The following is a 15,206-nucleotide window of genomic DNA, read 5'->3' as shown; positions in this document are numbered from 1 at the left end:
GTTTTACACAGATGTTTGTCCGCGACACTATGGCAGAGCACATAAGGGAAACCAAGTAAATCCAGTGTCATCTCTGGGTCACGTGGGGGGAGGGGGCTGAGATCAGAGGAAGGTTGTGGTCAGGAACTTGGTAAAGAAATCTGGCATTGATCCACTAAGGGGGCTGACATTAAGGCGGAATGGTTTGTAAGCGGAGGTCGGTGGATCATGGGCGAGGAAGCTAGCGGGAGACTGGTGGTCAGAAGGAATAACTTCAGTAGATGGGGAGGATGGAAAGGAGACTCACGAGGCAGATTGATGTCCATTGAGGGTGGGTTAATGGGGTTCAGACTCGGCATTGGAATTTGTTGGATAAAGTTTGTAGCTGGGCGAGGTGTGAGGGTGTACAAAGAGCTTTAAATGGAAGAGAGTTAACACGGCTTCCTCAAATGCCTGTGGAGACTCCCACACTGTTGAGGTTCCGGAATTGTTTCATTGGCATCTAGTTGATATTGGTATGATAATACCAGCACAAGCTCATTTCTGGGAATACAATTTGTTTTTTTACAGTCCCGTATCAAGGTAATCAAAGTAGACAAACTGCATGATTCAGCTTTGATAGGGTACAGAATGATAACGAGGATAAAAGATTATTTAACAATATCACAAATTACAGACCTCAGATTGCGGAATGTCCTGATATAAACAGGCCACAACGGATGACTCAAGTTTAATGAGATAGCATTACTCATTGCCAGTCTCAAGCAACTTCAATCTTCCTTAAGACCGCATGACAGCTTAGTGTAGCTCTGCCCAGGGCGACAAGAAATTGCAGAGTTGTGAATTCAGCAAACGTAATTAAGGACCCCTTGCACCCTAGTATTACTCACTTTTCCTGTGGGGTAGAAGATATGAAAGCCTGACAGCAGGAAGCTCCAGAATCAGGATAGCTTCTACCCTACTCTTGACTTGAATGCTAAAAGAGGAATTTTGACCTCTCAGTCTACTTCGTCATGGTCTTTTCACCTTATTTGTCTACCTGTGGTGCATTTTCTCTGTCACTGCAACTCTGTATTCTTATTACTACCTTGATTTAATTCTGAATAGCATGATATCTCTGGGTGGCAGGCAAAACAAAAGTTTTTCACTGTACTTCAGTATATTTGACAATAATAACCAATACCAAACCCAAACGAGAATGGGCAACCTTTACCTACCTCCACAGTGTGTTAGTCCATACAATGTGTAACCCTTGTGGCAAAAGCATTCAAAGCTTCCAGGGGAGTTCACACAGATGTGATCACATGTTCTATCAAAGGAGCATTCATCAATATCTAGAAAGGAAAAGGGAAACGAATCAGACTACTGCACGTTATAAGTTTGACTTCAGCCATGAGGCAGATGGATGAAAGGAAAATGGAGGGCTATGTCGGAGGGAAAGATTAGATTGATCTTAGAGATGGTTAAAAGGTTGGCACAATGTCGTGGACCAAAGGCCTGCAAAGGCCTGATACAAGAATGGCCAGAGTCTGTGACAGCCTGCATACACAGGAATGAGAGAATGCCACAGACAGAATGAGTCTCGTGATTTACAAATAATCACATGTCTATAGCCACGTGTTATAGTCAGTTGTCATCACCGATTTAAAATGTTTAATCCACCAATTTCTCGTAGAGGAAGATATAAAACTTGGGACAGAATGCTGGAGCGAACGGAATGTGATGCACATTTAGAACCCGAGCCTTGTGTGTGTGAACGTGTGCAATGCTTACAACTGCCACAGCTCTTTCTTAACTGATAAGATAATATTTTAATGCAAGGTTGGATGCTGACCCAGTGGCAGTTAACTTACACCCATTTGCCTGTCACTTGTGACTGAACAAAGAGGGAAAACTGGGACCAAAGAGCAGCCCCTTTGGCATTATCATGGCCTTCAGAACACCATTGCATCATTAATGCAAAATGCAGTCACATATCTCAGATTCTTTACCATACAAAACTATGTCTCTCAAAATATTAATAGGAAGCATCAGAATAACTTTTCTTGCAGTTACTCCAGATTGACAAGGTGAACAGCAAATTCCACCTACTATAAAGACATCTTCAAATTAAGCATTATTCCTCTATGAGTTGTTTATTTTCAGAAATTGGTGAACAAGGGAGATGAGGCTGAGTACAGGGCTATGGTAGGAAACTTTCTCACATGGTGTGAGCAGAATTATCTGCAGCTTAATGAAAAAAAGACTAAGGAGCTGGTGGTAGACCTGAGGAGAGCTAAGGTGCCGGTGACCCCTGTTTCCATCCAGGGGGTCCGTGTGGACATGGTGGAGGATTACAAATACCTGGGGATATGAATTGTATACTGGGGATACACATATTAATTATAATCTACTGGAATTCAGGAACAAAGAAAAAGTTACCTCTCAGTCACTACAACTACATATTCCGCTTACAATCAATAAATACACAACATAAACTCATATTGATTGGGGAAAAGTATCCTCAAGTGCCAGCCTGGCTCAGTGTAAGCCACACTTTGATTTAGGTGGTTGTAAATTCGAGCTCTGCACTGTAGACTGAGCACATAACCCAAGTTGAAATTTATTACAATGCACTGCCAGAGGCATTGTCTTTCAAAAGAGATGTTAATCTTAGGTCTCGTCTGGCCTCTCTCATGAATGTAAAATGTCCTTCAGCACTACTTTGAAAAGCAGCAGGGGACATCCCCGGTGCTCTGTACATCATCATAAAACGGACATTCATTATAAATCCTAGTGCTGTTTGTGGACTTGCTGTGTACAAACTGGCTGCCACAGTTCCCTATAGTACAATGGTGACCATAATTAAATGGTCATTGGCACTAAAGCTCTTTGAAACATCCTGAAATGTAGTATATTAATTCTTGAATGTTGTTAATTTACTGAAATCAATGTCAGGACAAAGTGCTATGAAACTTCTATTAACCAATTAACTCCTTTTAAAGTTTCTTTCGAAACACTAATTTTTGTTCCTCGAGAAAGCAAACTAGTTCCAGATGTAGGTTGGGCTGTGATGTAAATAGGCCATTTAATCTGGTGCGTAGCTGCTAAACCCACAACACAGACAGTAAAGGATTCTCCTACATCTTGCCCAATATGTTTGTAGCAGTGGGAGTCAGCTGGTTGAATGGTGTTACACTCAATGTCAGCAAAACCCAGGATTTAATTGTGAATTTCAGGAAGGAAGAGTTGGAAGAACACACACCACTTCTCGTGGAGCAGTCGGAGGTGGAGGGAGTGAGCAGTTTCAAGTTCCTGTGTGTTGAACATCTCAGAGGAGCTGTCCTGGGCCTAACGCACTTGAATCAACCCACAAAGAAGGCAAACCGGCAAATGTGCTTCATTAGGAGTTTGAAGCGATTTAGTATGTCACCAAAGATGCTTGCAGGTTTCTTCAGAAGTATGGTGGAGATCATTCTGACTTGTTGTGTCGCAGCCTGGTGTGGAAGCAATGCACAGGACTATAAGATGCTGCAGGGGTTTGTAGCCTCAGCCACCTTCTTCTCGGGCACATCCCTCCCCACCATCGAGGAATCTTCAAGAGGCAGTGCTTCAAGAAGGTGGCATCCATCATTAAGATCTCTCACTATTCGGGACATGCCCTCTTCTTATTACCACCACCAGGGAGGTGGTACAGGAGCCTGAAGACACACAGGCTCCTCAGCATTTTAGGAACACCCTCCGCCATCAGATTTCTGAATGGACAATGAACCCACGTGCACTAACTCACTATTTTATTGTCTTTCTTGCTCTCTTTTTGCACTATTTATTTTATGGATATATGTTCCTTGTTGTAACTTCTAGTTTTTCTCATTATATATTACAATGTACTGCTGCAGCAAAACAATAAATTTCATGACATATGCCAGTGATATTAAAGCAGATTCCGATTCTGATCAGTGGTCACAGCATGAGGATACATCTGTGGTTAAAGGTAGCTGAGTGAATGTACAGCCACTGCAGTATGAGGTGTATTTCTTTCCCTGACAGCTCACAATAGAAGATTCACCACAACCTCATCCTGTCTGTTGGAGGCAGAGCTGTTTAGAATGTTCCTATCCACAAGTGATCACAGATTTCCCGACAAACACGTCTGTCAAGTTCCCCTCACGGCAAAATGAACAAATATTCAATCACTTTGTTTCATTTAACAGTCACTGAGAGTGTGAGCACGAGTGTGACTGTGAGAGTGTGAAACATAAATACTACTGAATGGACAAAATATAGTTCCAATAAACACAATCCTTTCCGTTTAGGGACCTTGCATTCAAATTCAGACCAAATGATATCCAGGTTTCTGGAAGATGAAGAAGTGGAACAGGAGTTAAACAATCTAGTCTGGGTGAATCAAGCTGAGCAGCACCTGTAACTTTGCATTAGGTATCTGTGCAACTCAGGAAGATGACAGGACAATTTCTACTGCACAAATAACTACTTCATTGAGGTAGGTATTGCTAGATCAGGAAATTAACTAATCAAATGACTATTTTGGAGCACTTTATTGTGATAATGGGCGGCATTAAATGCATATCTCTACCTCTTACTCCCAGTTAATTGAGATATCGGTTAATCGCGTATTTGGGACAACTCTTAAATAATAAAAACTAATTGAGAAAATAGCCCAGAATCCCTTTGATTATTTGGGACACTGTACCCCTTAATTGGGACAGGGGACTGTTGGCAAGCAGTTTCTATTTAGCATCAGTCTCGTGCACTTGTGTGGCCATTAGGCACTACACCACACTTATAGCAAACAGTTTTTAAATGGTGTCAGTTGTGTGTGTTTGTGTTCAAAAAGCAGAGATTTTCCTCACTCATAGTTTTTTAAAATATAATTTTTATTGAGTTTTCAAAGTGATTACACAGAAAGATAATGTCTACCCTCCCCCCTCCCCTTAACCCTTCCCCCCAATATCTACCCCTACCTGAAAAAAAAAGAAAGAAAAAAAAGGAAAAGAAAGAAGAACTGCCTGGATATTGGAAGCTTTCCACATGCTCCATGGGATTCAAAATAAATTTAGTATATTTATTTATTACTTTCCCCAAGGGACCAACATCCTTATCATAGGAGCAACTAAATATGCCATCCTATCTTTTGTAAATAAGGGCACCAAATATTCAAAAATGTATCATATTTATCTCTTAAATTATAAGTAATTTTTTCAAGTGGAATACAACTAGACATTTCATTGTTCCAACGATTCATACTTAATTACAAATCCGATTTCCAAGTAACTGCTATAACCTTCCTGGCTACTGCCAATGCAATTTTTATGAATTCTTTCTGATAATTATCCAGTTTAAGTTTCGGTTTTATCCCTTCAATATCACCTAATAGAAATAATACAGGGTTATGTTGAAGTTGAGTTCCAGTAACTTGTTCCAATAAGACTCTTAAATTTATCCAAAAAGGTTGAATTTTAGAACAAGACCAAGTACAATGTAAGAAAGTGCCAATTTCTTGATTACACCGAAAGCATTGATCAGATAAGTTTGAATTTAATCTATTTATTTTTTGCGGTGTAATATATAATTGGTGTAAAAAATTATATTGTACTAATCTAAGTCGAACGTTTATTGTGTTTGTCATACTGTCAAGACACAGTCTTGACCAATTTGTTTCATCAATATTAATACTCAGGTCCGTTTCTCATTTTTGCTTTGACTTGTGGATTTCTTGTTTAATTGTCTGTTTTTGAATCAAATTATACATACAAGAAATATTTTTTTTTATTTTTCCTTTTTGAATTAAAATTTCAATTTCATTGGGTTTTGGCAAAAACATTGTTTGACCCAGTTTGCCTTTTAAGTAAGCCCTTAATTGAAGGTAACAAAAGAAAGTGTTATTTGATATTTTATATTTATTCTTTAGTTGTTCAAATGACATCAATATACCTCGTTCATAACAGTCTCCTATAGATCTAATCCCTTTTTGGTACCAATCATATAAAAGTTGATTATCCATTGTAAAAGGAATAAGTCTGTTTTGGAACAAAGGTCTCCTTGCTAATAAAGATTTCTTTATTTCATTATCAACATTTATCTTATTCCATAGATCAATCAAATGTTTTAATATAGAAGATTCTTTCTTTTCCCGTATCCATTTAGATTCCCATTTATATATAAAATCTTCAGGTGTATTTTCTCCTATCTTATCTAATTCTATTCTAATCCATGACGGTTTTCGATCATCAAAGAAAGATGCAATAAATCTAAGTTGATTTGCTTTATAATAATTCTTAAAGTTTGGAAGTTGTAACCCTCCTAACTCAAATTACCATGTCAATTTTTCCAATGATATTCTTGACATCTTACCTTTCCAAAGAAATTTTCTCACACATTTATTTAACTCTTGAAAAAATTTCTGTGGCAATTGTATTGGTAATGTTTGAAACAAATACTGTAATCTAGGAAATATATTCATTTTTACAACATTGACTCTACCACTAATGTTATTGGTAGTATCATCCATTTGTCAAGATCTTCTTGAATTTTTTTCAATAGTGGTAAATAGTTAAGTTTATATAAATTCTTTACATCATTATCAAGTCTTATACCTAAATACTTTATCCCATTTACCGGCCATCTAAATTGGGTTGCTAATCGACATTGGCTATAGTCTCCTTTAGTAAGAGGTAAAATTTCACTCATAGTTGATGGGGAATAAACAGTAAGACAATTCAGAACTGTTTTTCTCACTGTGGTTTCAAGCATTCAGGCTTGGAGATGCAAGAAAGGGCCAGGAGGGAAAATGAATGATTTCATACTTCAACAGATTAGGACCTACAAAGAATTTGAAGGTGTTGACTATCATCTTGAATGTTACAATGAAAATAAAGATTTGGAGTTCGGAATTGTCAAAGGCTTGTATGAAGGAAGTTAATTAGCTACATTGATTTTGCTTATTTACAGTCAATCAAAAGAACATAGCAGCGTACACTGTGTGAATTCCTTCGTCAATAACTATTTGGTAGTAGTATTGGTAGTGTTCTAATTTGGCTGTATTTCATGTAAATACACAAGTTGCTACTCAGTTAAATGATAATTTGGCTTTTTAAACTATTTCTATGGCACTTCAGCTAATTGAGGCAGCCGCTTAATTGGGCCAAAATGAACTGCTCCCGATGTGTTCTAATTAAACAGAATCCACTGTATCTAAGTTAAAGATGGCGCCGGTAACTGGTGACTTTGCGCAAGCTGTCCCAAGCAAACTGCCCTCTCCACTATTCTATACCTGAGAAACCCTTCTAAACCTCTGATTTAGCAAGATCAAGATCAACAACACCCTGGCAAAGCTATTGACCCAGCTGGAGACCACCGCGCCAGAACTGCTTCTTAAACTCCGGACCGCACCTGGACCCGACCAGCAAGGCCCACCAGGTTCCGGAAGACCCTCGGTCTGCTACCGTGCTGGAGCATTTGGAGACACGGCCCACTACGACCAGCACCTCTCCGGAGCTGACGACCACGCAGAAGTGATGGTGGAGACCTCAAGGTGCCCCAGACGCTTCCCCGAAGTAACCACCCCCGACTGTGCCATCCGACCGGAGGGATTTTTGATCCATCGGATGGACCGCACGGCGTTTTCAGCCAAGACGAGGGGAGGTGGTGTCTGCCCACTGATCAACACTGGGTGGTGCTCGGACACAGTGGCACTGACAAGCTCCTGCAGCCCGGACCTGGAACACCTGTCGGTGAAATGTCGTCCCTGCTATCTGCCATGGGAATTCACCTCGGTCATACTGACAGTGGTCTACATTTCCCCCCAGGTGGATGTGCAGAGTGTGCTCTGAACATACTGTATGCCAACATCAGTGAACTTGAGACCAGGTATCTGGAGGCTTTGCTCATTACAGCCGGGGACTTTAACCAGGCCAACCTCAGAAAGGCGCTGCCACAGTTATACCAACATGTCTCCTGCCCCACTAGAGGCCCGAATATACTTGACCACTGCTACACAGCAGTCAAGGATGCCTACTGTTCCGTCCCACAATCTCACTTCGGAACATCGGACCATCAGGCCGTACTCTTCCTCCCGGCTTACAAACAGAAACTGAAGCGGGAGGTCACGGTGTCAAAAGTAGTGTCGTGTTGGATGGAGGAAACGGATGAGGTCCTCCGTGACTGCTTTGAATCAGTGGACTGGTTAGTATTCAAGGACTCAGCAGCTAACCTCGATGAGTATGCCTCAGCTGTCACGGACTTTATTTGGAAATGCACGGAGGACTGTGTGTCTCGCAAGATGATCCGGGTATTCCCTAACCGGAAACCTTGGATGAATTATGAGGTTAAGTCCCTTTTAAAGGCTAGAGCTGTGGCTTTTAGGTGCGGGGATACCAGTCGCTACACAGAATCCAGGCATGAACTCCAGAAAACCATTAAGGGCGCCAAGAGGCAATATCGAGCCAACTTGGAAGCCCAGGCTAACCAAAGGGATGCCAGTAGGCTATGGCAGGGTCTAAATGAGATCACTGGGCGCAAAGAAAAGGCTGGGAATATCAATAACTGTGGCGCTTCTTTTCCTGAAGAACTTAATGTATTCTACGCAAGATTCGAACAGAAGAGGAGAGTCCCACTCCCTCCGGATGAACCGGACCTGGTGGCATCGAGATTCATCATCACCGAAGAGGACGTTAGAAGGGTCTTCCTGAAGATAAATCCAAGGAAGGCGATGGGCCCAGATGGTGTCCCGGACGGGTTCTCTGGGCCTGTGCAAGCGAGCTAGCTGGAGTGTTTGCTGACATCTTCAACTGCTCCTTGCTTCAGTCTAAGATCCCCTTGTGTTTTAAGAAGGCAACGATAATCCCAGTGCTGAAGAAGAGCAAGGTGGCATGCCTGAATGACTATTGACCTGTGGCTCTGACATCAATTGCTATGAAGTGCTTCGAGAGATTGGTTATGGCACACATCAACCACAGCCTACCGGTCAACCTCGACGCTTTGCAATTCGCCTACCGGAGCAACAGGTCAACAGCAGATGCCATCTCTCTGGCCTTACATTCCTCCTTAGAACACCTGGAGAATAAAGACGCATATGTAAGGCTCCTTTTCATTGACTACAGCTCTGCCTTTAATACCATCATTCCAAATAAGCTGATTCCTAAGCTCCCGATCCTGGGCCTTAGCATTCAGATCTGCAGCTGGATCTTCAACTTCCTCACAGACAGACCCCAGGCTGTAAAAATAGGAGACAAGCTCCCCTCTACAATCACTCTGAGCACCAGTGCCCCACAAGACTGTGTACTCAGCCCCCTGCTGTGCTCACTGTACACCCATGACTGTGTAGCAAAGTTTCCATCAAACTCAATATATAAGTTTGCTGATGACACCACAATTGTAGGCCGTATCTCGGGTAATGATGAGTTTGAGTACAGAGAGGAAATTAAGAACCTGGCGGCATGGTGCGAAGACAATAACCTATCCCTCAACGTCAGCAAGACGAAGGAATTGGTTGTTGACTTTAGAAGGAGTAGCGGATCGCATGACCCAATTTACATCGGTGGTGCGCAAGTGGAACAGGTCAAAAGCTTTAAGTTCCTCGGGGTCAGTATCACAAATGACCTGACTTGGTCCAAACAAGCAGAGTTCACTGCCAAGAAGGCCCACCAGCACCTTTACTTCCTGAGAAAGCTAAAGAAATTTGGCCTGTCCCCTAAGACCCTCACTAATTTTTATAGATGCACCATAGAAAGCATTCTTCTAGGGCGCATCACAACCTGGTATGGAAGTTGTCCTGTCCAAGACCGAAAGAAGCTGCAGAAGATCATGAACATGGTGCAGCACATCACACAAACCATCCTTCCATCCGTGGACTCACTTTACACCGCACGCTGTCGGAGCAGAGCTGCCAGGATAATCAAGGACACGACCCACCCAGCCAACACACTTTTCGTCCCTCTTCCCTCAGGGAGAAGGTTCAGGAGCTTGAAGACTCGTACGGCTAGATTTGGGAACAGCTTCTTTCCAACTGTGATAAGGCTGCTGAACGGATCCTGACCCGGATCTGGGCCGTACCCTCCAAATATCCGGACCTGCCTCTCGGTTCTTTTGCACCACCTTACTTTCCATTTTTCTATTTTCTATTTATGATTTATAATTTAAAATTTTAATATTTACTAATTGTTACTATTTTTTATTTTTAATATTTAATATTTGTAATCAAAGGAGTTGGAAGCGCAGAATCAAATATCGCTGCGATGATTGTACATTCTAGTACCAATTGTTTGGCGACAATAAAGTATAAAGTATAAGTTTTGTTGGTAGCCAATTTTATCCAATTTGAACAATGGTAACTATGCTGCCACTATTCCTGGTAAGGATATCATGCCCATTTAAGTTTAGGTTTGGGCATTAAATGAGAACAACACATGCAACATCCCTAGCATATACTTATGTTATAAAAGGTTTTATTTAACCCATATGTTTTCCTATACAAAATAATGTGATGTGCTGTGGATGCATAATGAATGGCAATGTTAATAAGAACCACTGAAGAATCAGATGGAGCTGATTTAATAAAATGTTGCTGCTGACATTTTCAACATGTTTTGCATGGAACTGATCATTCTTTTCCAATGTATTTTCTTAAATGTGTGTGGATTCAAAACTTTGATGTAATTATAATAAGTTTTCATCTTCCTCGTCGACAGAATGGAACTTTCCATTAAAGGCTAGCTAACCACAAAAATGCAGCAAAACCAATAAACTCCATCCACACTACAGTTAACTTCAGGGAAAAGGCAGACATAATAAATCTTCTCCTGGCAGTCAGAATCCCAACACAGGCGAAGAGCTGATAGGGCTGGGATTGGTATGGGATTCATTCACCATGTAAAGAAACACCCCAAGGACATTGATGGACCACAAACAGCAAAAGCCAGGAATGGAAACAATGATGTTACGAACAAGGAGGCAAGTTTATGGCTAAGGAGACAGGCTTTAGAGTTTTCTGGGAAGAAGTTACAGAAGTAGAAAACCGGTAATTTTCAAATATAAAAATTCCAAAAGACTGAAATGTGTGGTAATTTGAAAAAATTGCTGGTTTTTAACTAGCAATTCACTCACAATATTCATTTTTGGAAGTACTGGCTTGGGTGAAGGCTATTGATCTCTGCCCTGAAATATTCTCAACAACATCATTTTCACAGTTCTCTGGGACACAGAACTTGAAAGTTGCATAACCCTCAATAGATTTTTGGATATTAAGGTAATCAAGTAATCTGTGGAATGCTAGGGAAGATAGAGCCAAGGTAAAAGATCAGCCATGACCTTGATAAATGAAGAACCAGGCCCAAAGGGGCTGATCCTATAGCATCTTTGGCTCAAACCGCCTAACCCTCACTTTGAGATGATAATGCTTGGCTCTAGACTTAGAAGGAACATCCTCCCTATATCTGGCTTCTGGCCTGTCAAACCCCATGGGAAGTTCATATGTTTCAGCAAGATCCCCTTTGTTTCTTCTAAATTCTAGAACACACAGACCTAATCTACTAAATCTTCTCTCAGTTAGCAAACCCATTCTTAAGAAGCTTCACTGCATTCCCTCTACAGCAAATACCTTTAGAAGGAATACCTTTTCGTGTGTAAGGAAAACAAGATTGAACACAATACGTCGGTTGCATTAAAACTTCCATATTCCAAGCAGACCATTTGCAATCCAAAACTTTTGTTGCACCTGCACATAGGCTTTCTTTGAACGTATTTTCTCAACAATACCTAGGTCTCTTTGAGCATCAACACTACCCAACTGTGTACCATTTGTACCATGAAGGGTTAACTTACTTACTTACTTGCTGAAAGCGGCTTCCACCATGCCATTTGTTGATTGGCCCATTCAGAAAATGACTCTGCCTTCTTCACTAGGGGCTCTCTTCAGACTGAGATCGCAACCAGTGCTGAAGAGCCATTAGGAAAGTGTGCTGCAGATAGGAGGACCCACACACACACTTAGGTAAGTACCTGTTTGTTTCATATTTAGTGTTGTAAATGTGTAACTTCAGGAGACTTAACAAAGTACCTGTTAAGTTCAAAGTGTTACTGAACGTTTAGTGTTGTAGCTTTCGTAACAAGGAAAGCTACAAGTCAAGTGGATTGGAATTTCTTGTCTCAGAGATTCAAGATTGCTTAATGTCGTTCTTCAATACACATGTGAATGGTGAAAGAAATTATTGTTATTCTGCCTCTGATGCAGCACATAAAACACAATATAAATAGTAACACAATAAGAGCCTAAGAAACACAATAAATATAAACATAAAACAATCCTATCAAGCACAATGTGAATGAATGAGAGGGTGGTGGATCTTGGAATTCTCTACCCAGAACTTGTGGCAATTATATCACTGGAAGTATTTAAAGAGGAAAAAGATACTGTATATTTTTGAAAGATTGGAATGAGTGAGGGCAAGGCAGGATTGAGAGGCCAGGTGGTCTTACTCCTCTCCTTTTCTCCAGCATTCTTTGGTCCTCTTGGCCAAATAAGCTGAGGTTAAGTACCTAAAGTAACCCATTAATTGTAGCCTGCCAACCTTTTGTCCACAAGTCCATAAGACATTGGAGCAGAATTAGGCATCTCGGCCTATTGAGTTGGCGCCACCGTTCCATCGTGGCTGATTTATTATCCCTCTCAAGCACATTCCACTATAAGAGTATAAGACATAGCTTCATCCATTGCTTTCTGTCTGATCACCAAATTACTTAACATTTTCCAATCCCTTTTACTTGTTGTAATATTATTAAAGTGCAGAAAAATTTGGAAAAATGCCTCTCCCTCAATGTCGCAAAAACAAGGGAGCTGATTGTGGACTACAGGAGGAATGGAGAATGGCTAGCTCCTATTGATATCAATGGATCTGGAGTTGAGAAGGTGAACAGCTTTAAGTTCCTTGGCATAAACATCACTGAGGATCTCATGTGGTCTGTACGTACCAGCTGTGTGGTGAAAAAAGCACAATGGCACCTCTTGCACCTCAGATGGTTGAAGAAGTTTGGTATGGGCCCCCAAATCCTAAGAACTTTCTATAGGGGAACAACTGAGAGCATCCTGACAGGCTGCATCACTAACTGGAATGGGAACTGTACCTCAATCGCAGGATAGCGGTTTGGACAGCCCAGCGCATCTGTAGGTGTGAAGTTCCCACAATTCAGGACACTTACAAAGACAGGTGTGTAAAAAGGACCCGAAGGATTATTGGGGACCCGAGTCACCTCAACCACAAACTGTTCCAGCTGCTACCACCTGGGAAATGGTACCACAGTATAAAAGCCAGGACCAACAGGCTCTGGGACAGCTTCTCCCACCAGGCCATCAGACTGATTAACTCATGCTGACGCAACTGCATTTCTATGTTATATTGACTATCCTGTTGTACATAATGTTTATTATAAATGACTATAAATTGCACATTTAGACAGAGACGTAACGTAAAGATTTTTACTCACGAATATGAAGGATGTAAGTAATAAATTCAATTCAATTCAATTCTGTTTCAGTGTGAGTCTTACAGAGTCACAATACTCTCCTGCTAAAACAGGCACGTCACAAACGTTTGGCAGGATTGTGATCTTGCACTCTACAATTTGTGCTAATAATTTCTTGCTCTCAGTAGGAAGTGAGAGAATGTAAAAATATAATGAAGGGAGGATTGCTCCTGCAGTCTTGAACTGTAATGACAATAATTAAAATCAAATCTTAAGGTCTCACACTGCTGAGTATATAAAGGTAAAAGATTTTTAAAAAACTATTTTAAATCCTCTATGAGAAAGACAACATGAAAAGTATGGCAAACAGAAGACAAAATATGGGCAAAGAAGAAATCATTCTCCAAAGCAAAGAAAGATGGAAAGACATTGAAATTAAGTTGAATACGGATCTCAGCAGGAGGAAGAAATGGTCTCCATTAAATCTAGGGTAAAGGAAGATACAGAAGTAAACCTGCCAATTCTTCGAGCGTCCAGTGACTTTCACTAGTACGCACACGTGTGTGGTTAAGGGATGGGATTCTATACCCTTTGTCACATTTATGTCTTCTATTTTCATTGTAGCACATGACTGATACAAAACCAGCCAAGGAAACAGAAGTACAAATAATTTCAGAAATTTTGAACAGTTAGAACATATTACCTTGAATTAGTTCCAGGTCACCCCATGTAAACTGAGTCGTGGAGTTAATGTTTGGTGTTTTTATGAGATAAGGAATCTGTATCTCAGCTGTATCGGTAGACAAAGTAGAGTCAGAGAACTGAGAAATACATACTGGTTTGATTACAGTTTGAGATAATGCATGTTTCTTTCTGAAGCCCATAAATCCCCCAAAATGAGTATTTGCAACATGCACACAATTAATTAGCTTGAGGCTGGGAGAGCGTGGAATAGGCCCGTGTGCTGCTTGACTACTCTGTGTGATGACAAGCATTTAATATGATACAACAGATAATTTTACTCCTTATAAATGTGAACCAATCCAGCACTCAATTTCCTTCGTAGATTTTAAACTCTAAATCAGGAGTTCCCAACCTTTTTTATGCCATGGACCCCTACCACTAACTGAGCAGTCTGTGGAACCAAGCTGAGGAACCCCACTCTAAATCCTCCCTGCACTAAAATAGCCACAAAAATATATATTTTTAGCATTTTTCCACAATAGTAGAGAGTTTATCCCCCTTCTCTTATTTTACCAACACCCAGGACTCCATCATTAGTCCCAATTTGGATGTACCACAATGTTCCCCTGCATGTATCCAGGCTTGTTCAGTACAGGGGCAATGGGTGATGCAACCAAAGTATAACAGCAGAGGTGGCCATGGTGTAAGACCCTTCTCTACACACAGGTGTGGTCTTAAGCACCCCTCTAGTCTGAGCACAACTGGTGGGAAATTTGAAATCAGGTGTTGTCAGGTGCAGTATCAGGAATGGTTTTGCTCCATTCTCATCATCAATTCTTGCAAGAGCTTGGCTTTGAAGCTTCAGTCAAGGCGAATCAAGAAAAGTTCACTAATTTTCATTATCCAGCCTCAGGTGCCACCAATGCACTTTTGCTTTGAAATCTAATAATCTCTATGATACAGGAAAAAAGAGCAAAGTATCTTTGTACTGCAAACTCCCACAAATAACAGTGTGATAGTGGCTGAATAATCAGTTCTTATTGTGAGATAGAAGAAGATGGAGCTGTCCTGGGCAAGCTACTTTC

At 40.9% G+C, this 15,206-nt stretch overlaps 1 protein-coding gene across 1 annotated transcript in view; it reads right to left on the bottom strand.

Moving 5' to 3' along the window:
* The window catches only part of LOC140209904 (signal peptide, CUB and EGF-like domain-containing protein 3), a 373,983-nt gene that overhangs the window by 62,628 nt on the left and 296,149 nt on the right, over positions 1 to 15,206 (bottom strand). Inside the window, exon 9 of the mRNA XM_072278560.1 lies at positions 1,197 to 1,313. Within this exon, the coding sequence (XP_072134661.1) occupies positions 1,197 to 1,313 (117 nt within the window). The remainder of the gene's footprint in view (positions 1 to 1,196; positions 1,314 to 15,206) is intronic.

This window comes from Mobula birostris, chromosome 14 (genome assembly GCF_030028105.1).
Source record: "Mobula birostris isolate sMobBir1 chromosome 14, sMobBir1.hap1, whole genome shotgun sequence".
Classification (NCBI taxonomy): Eukaryota; Metazoa; Chordata; class Chondrichthyes; order Myliobatiformes; family Myliobatidae; genus Mobula; species Mobula birostris.
Note: the sequence above shows the minus strand (reverse complement) of the source record. Positions and strands in the feature narration are given on the sequence as shown.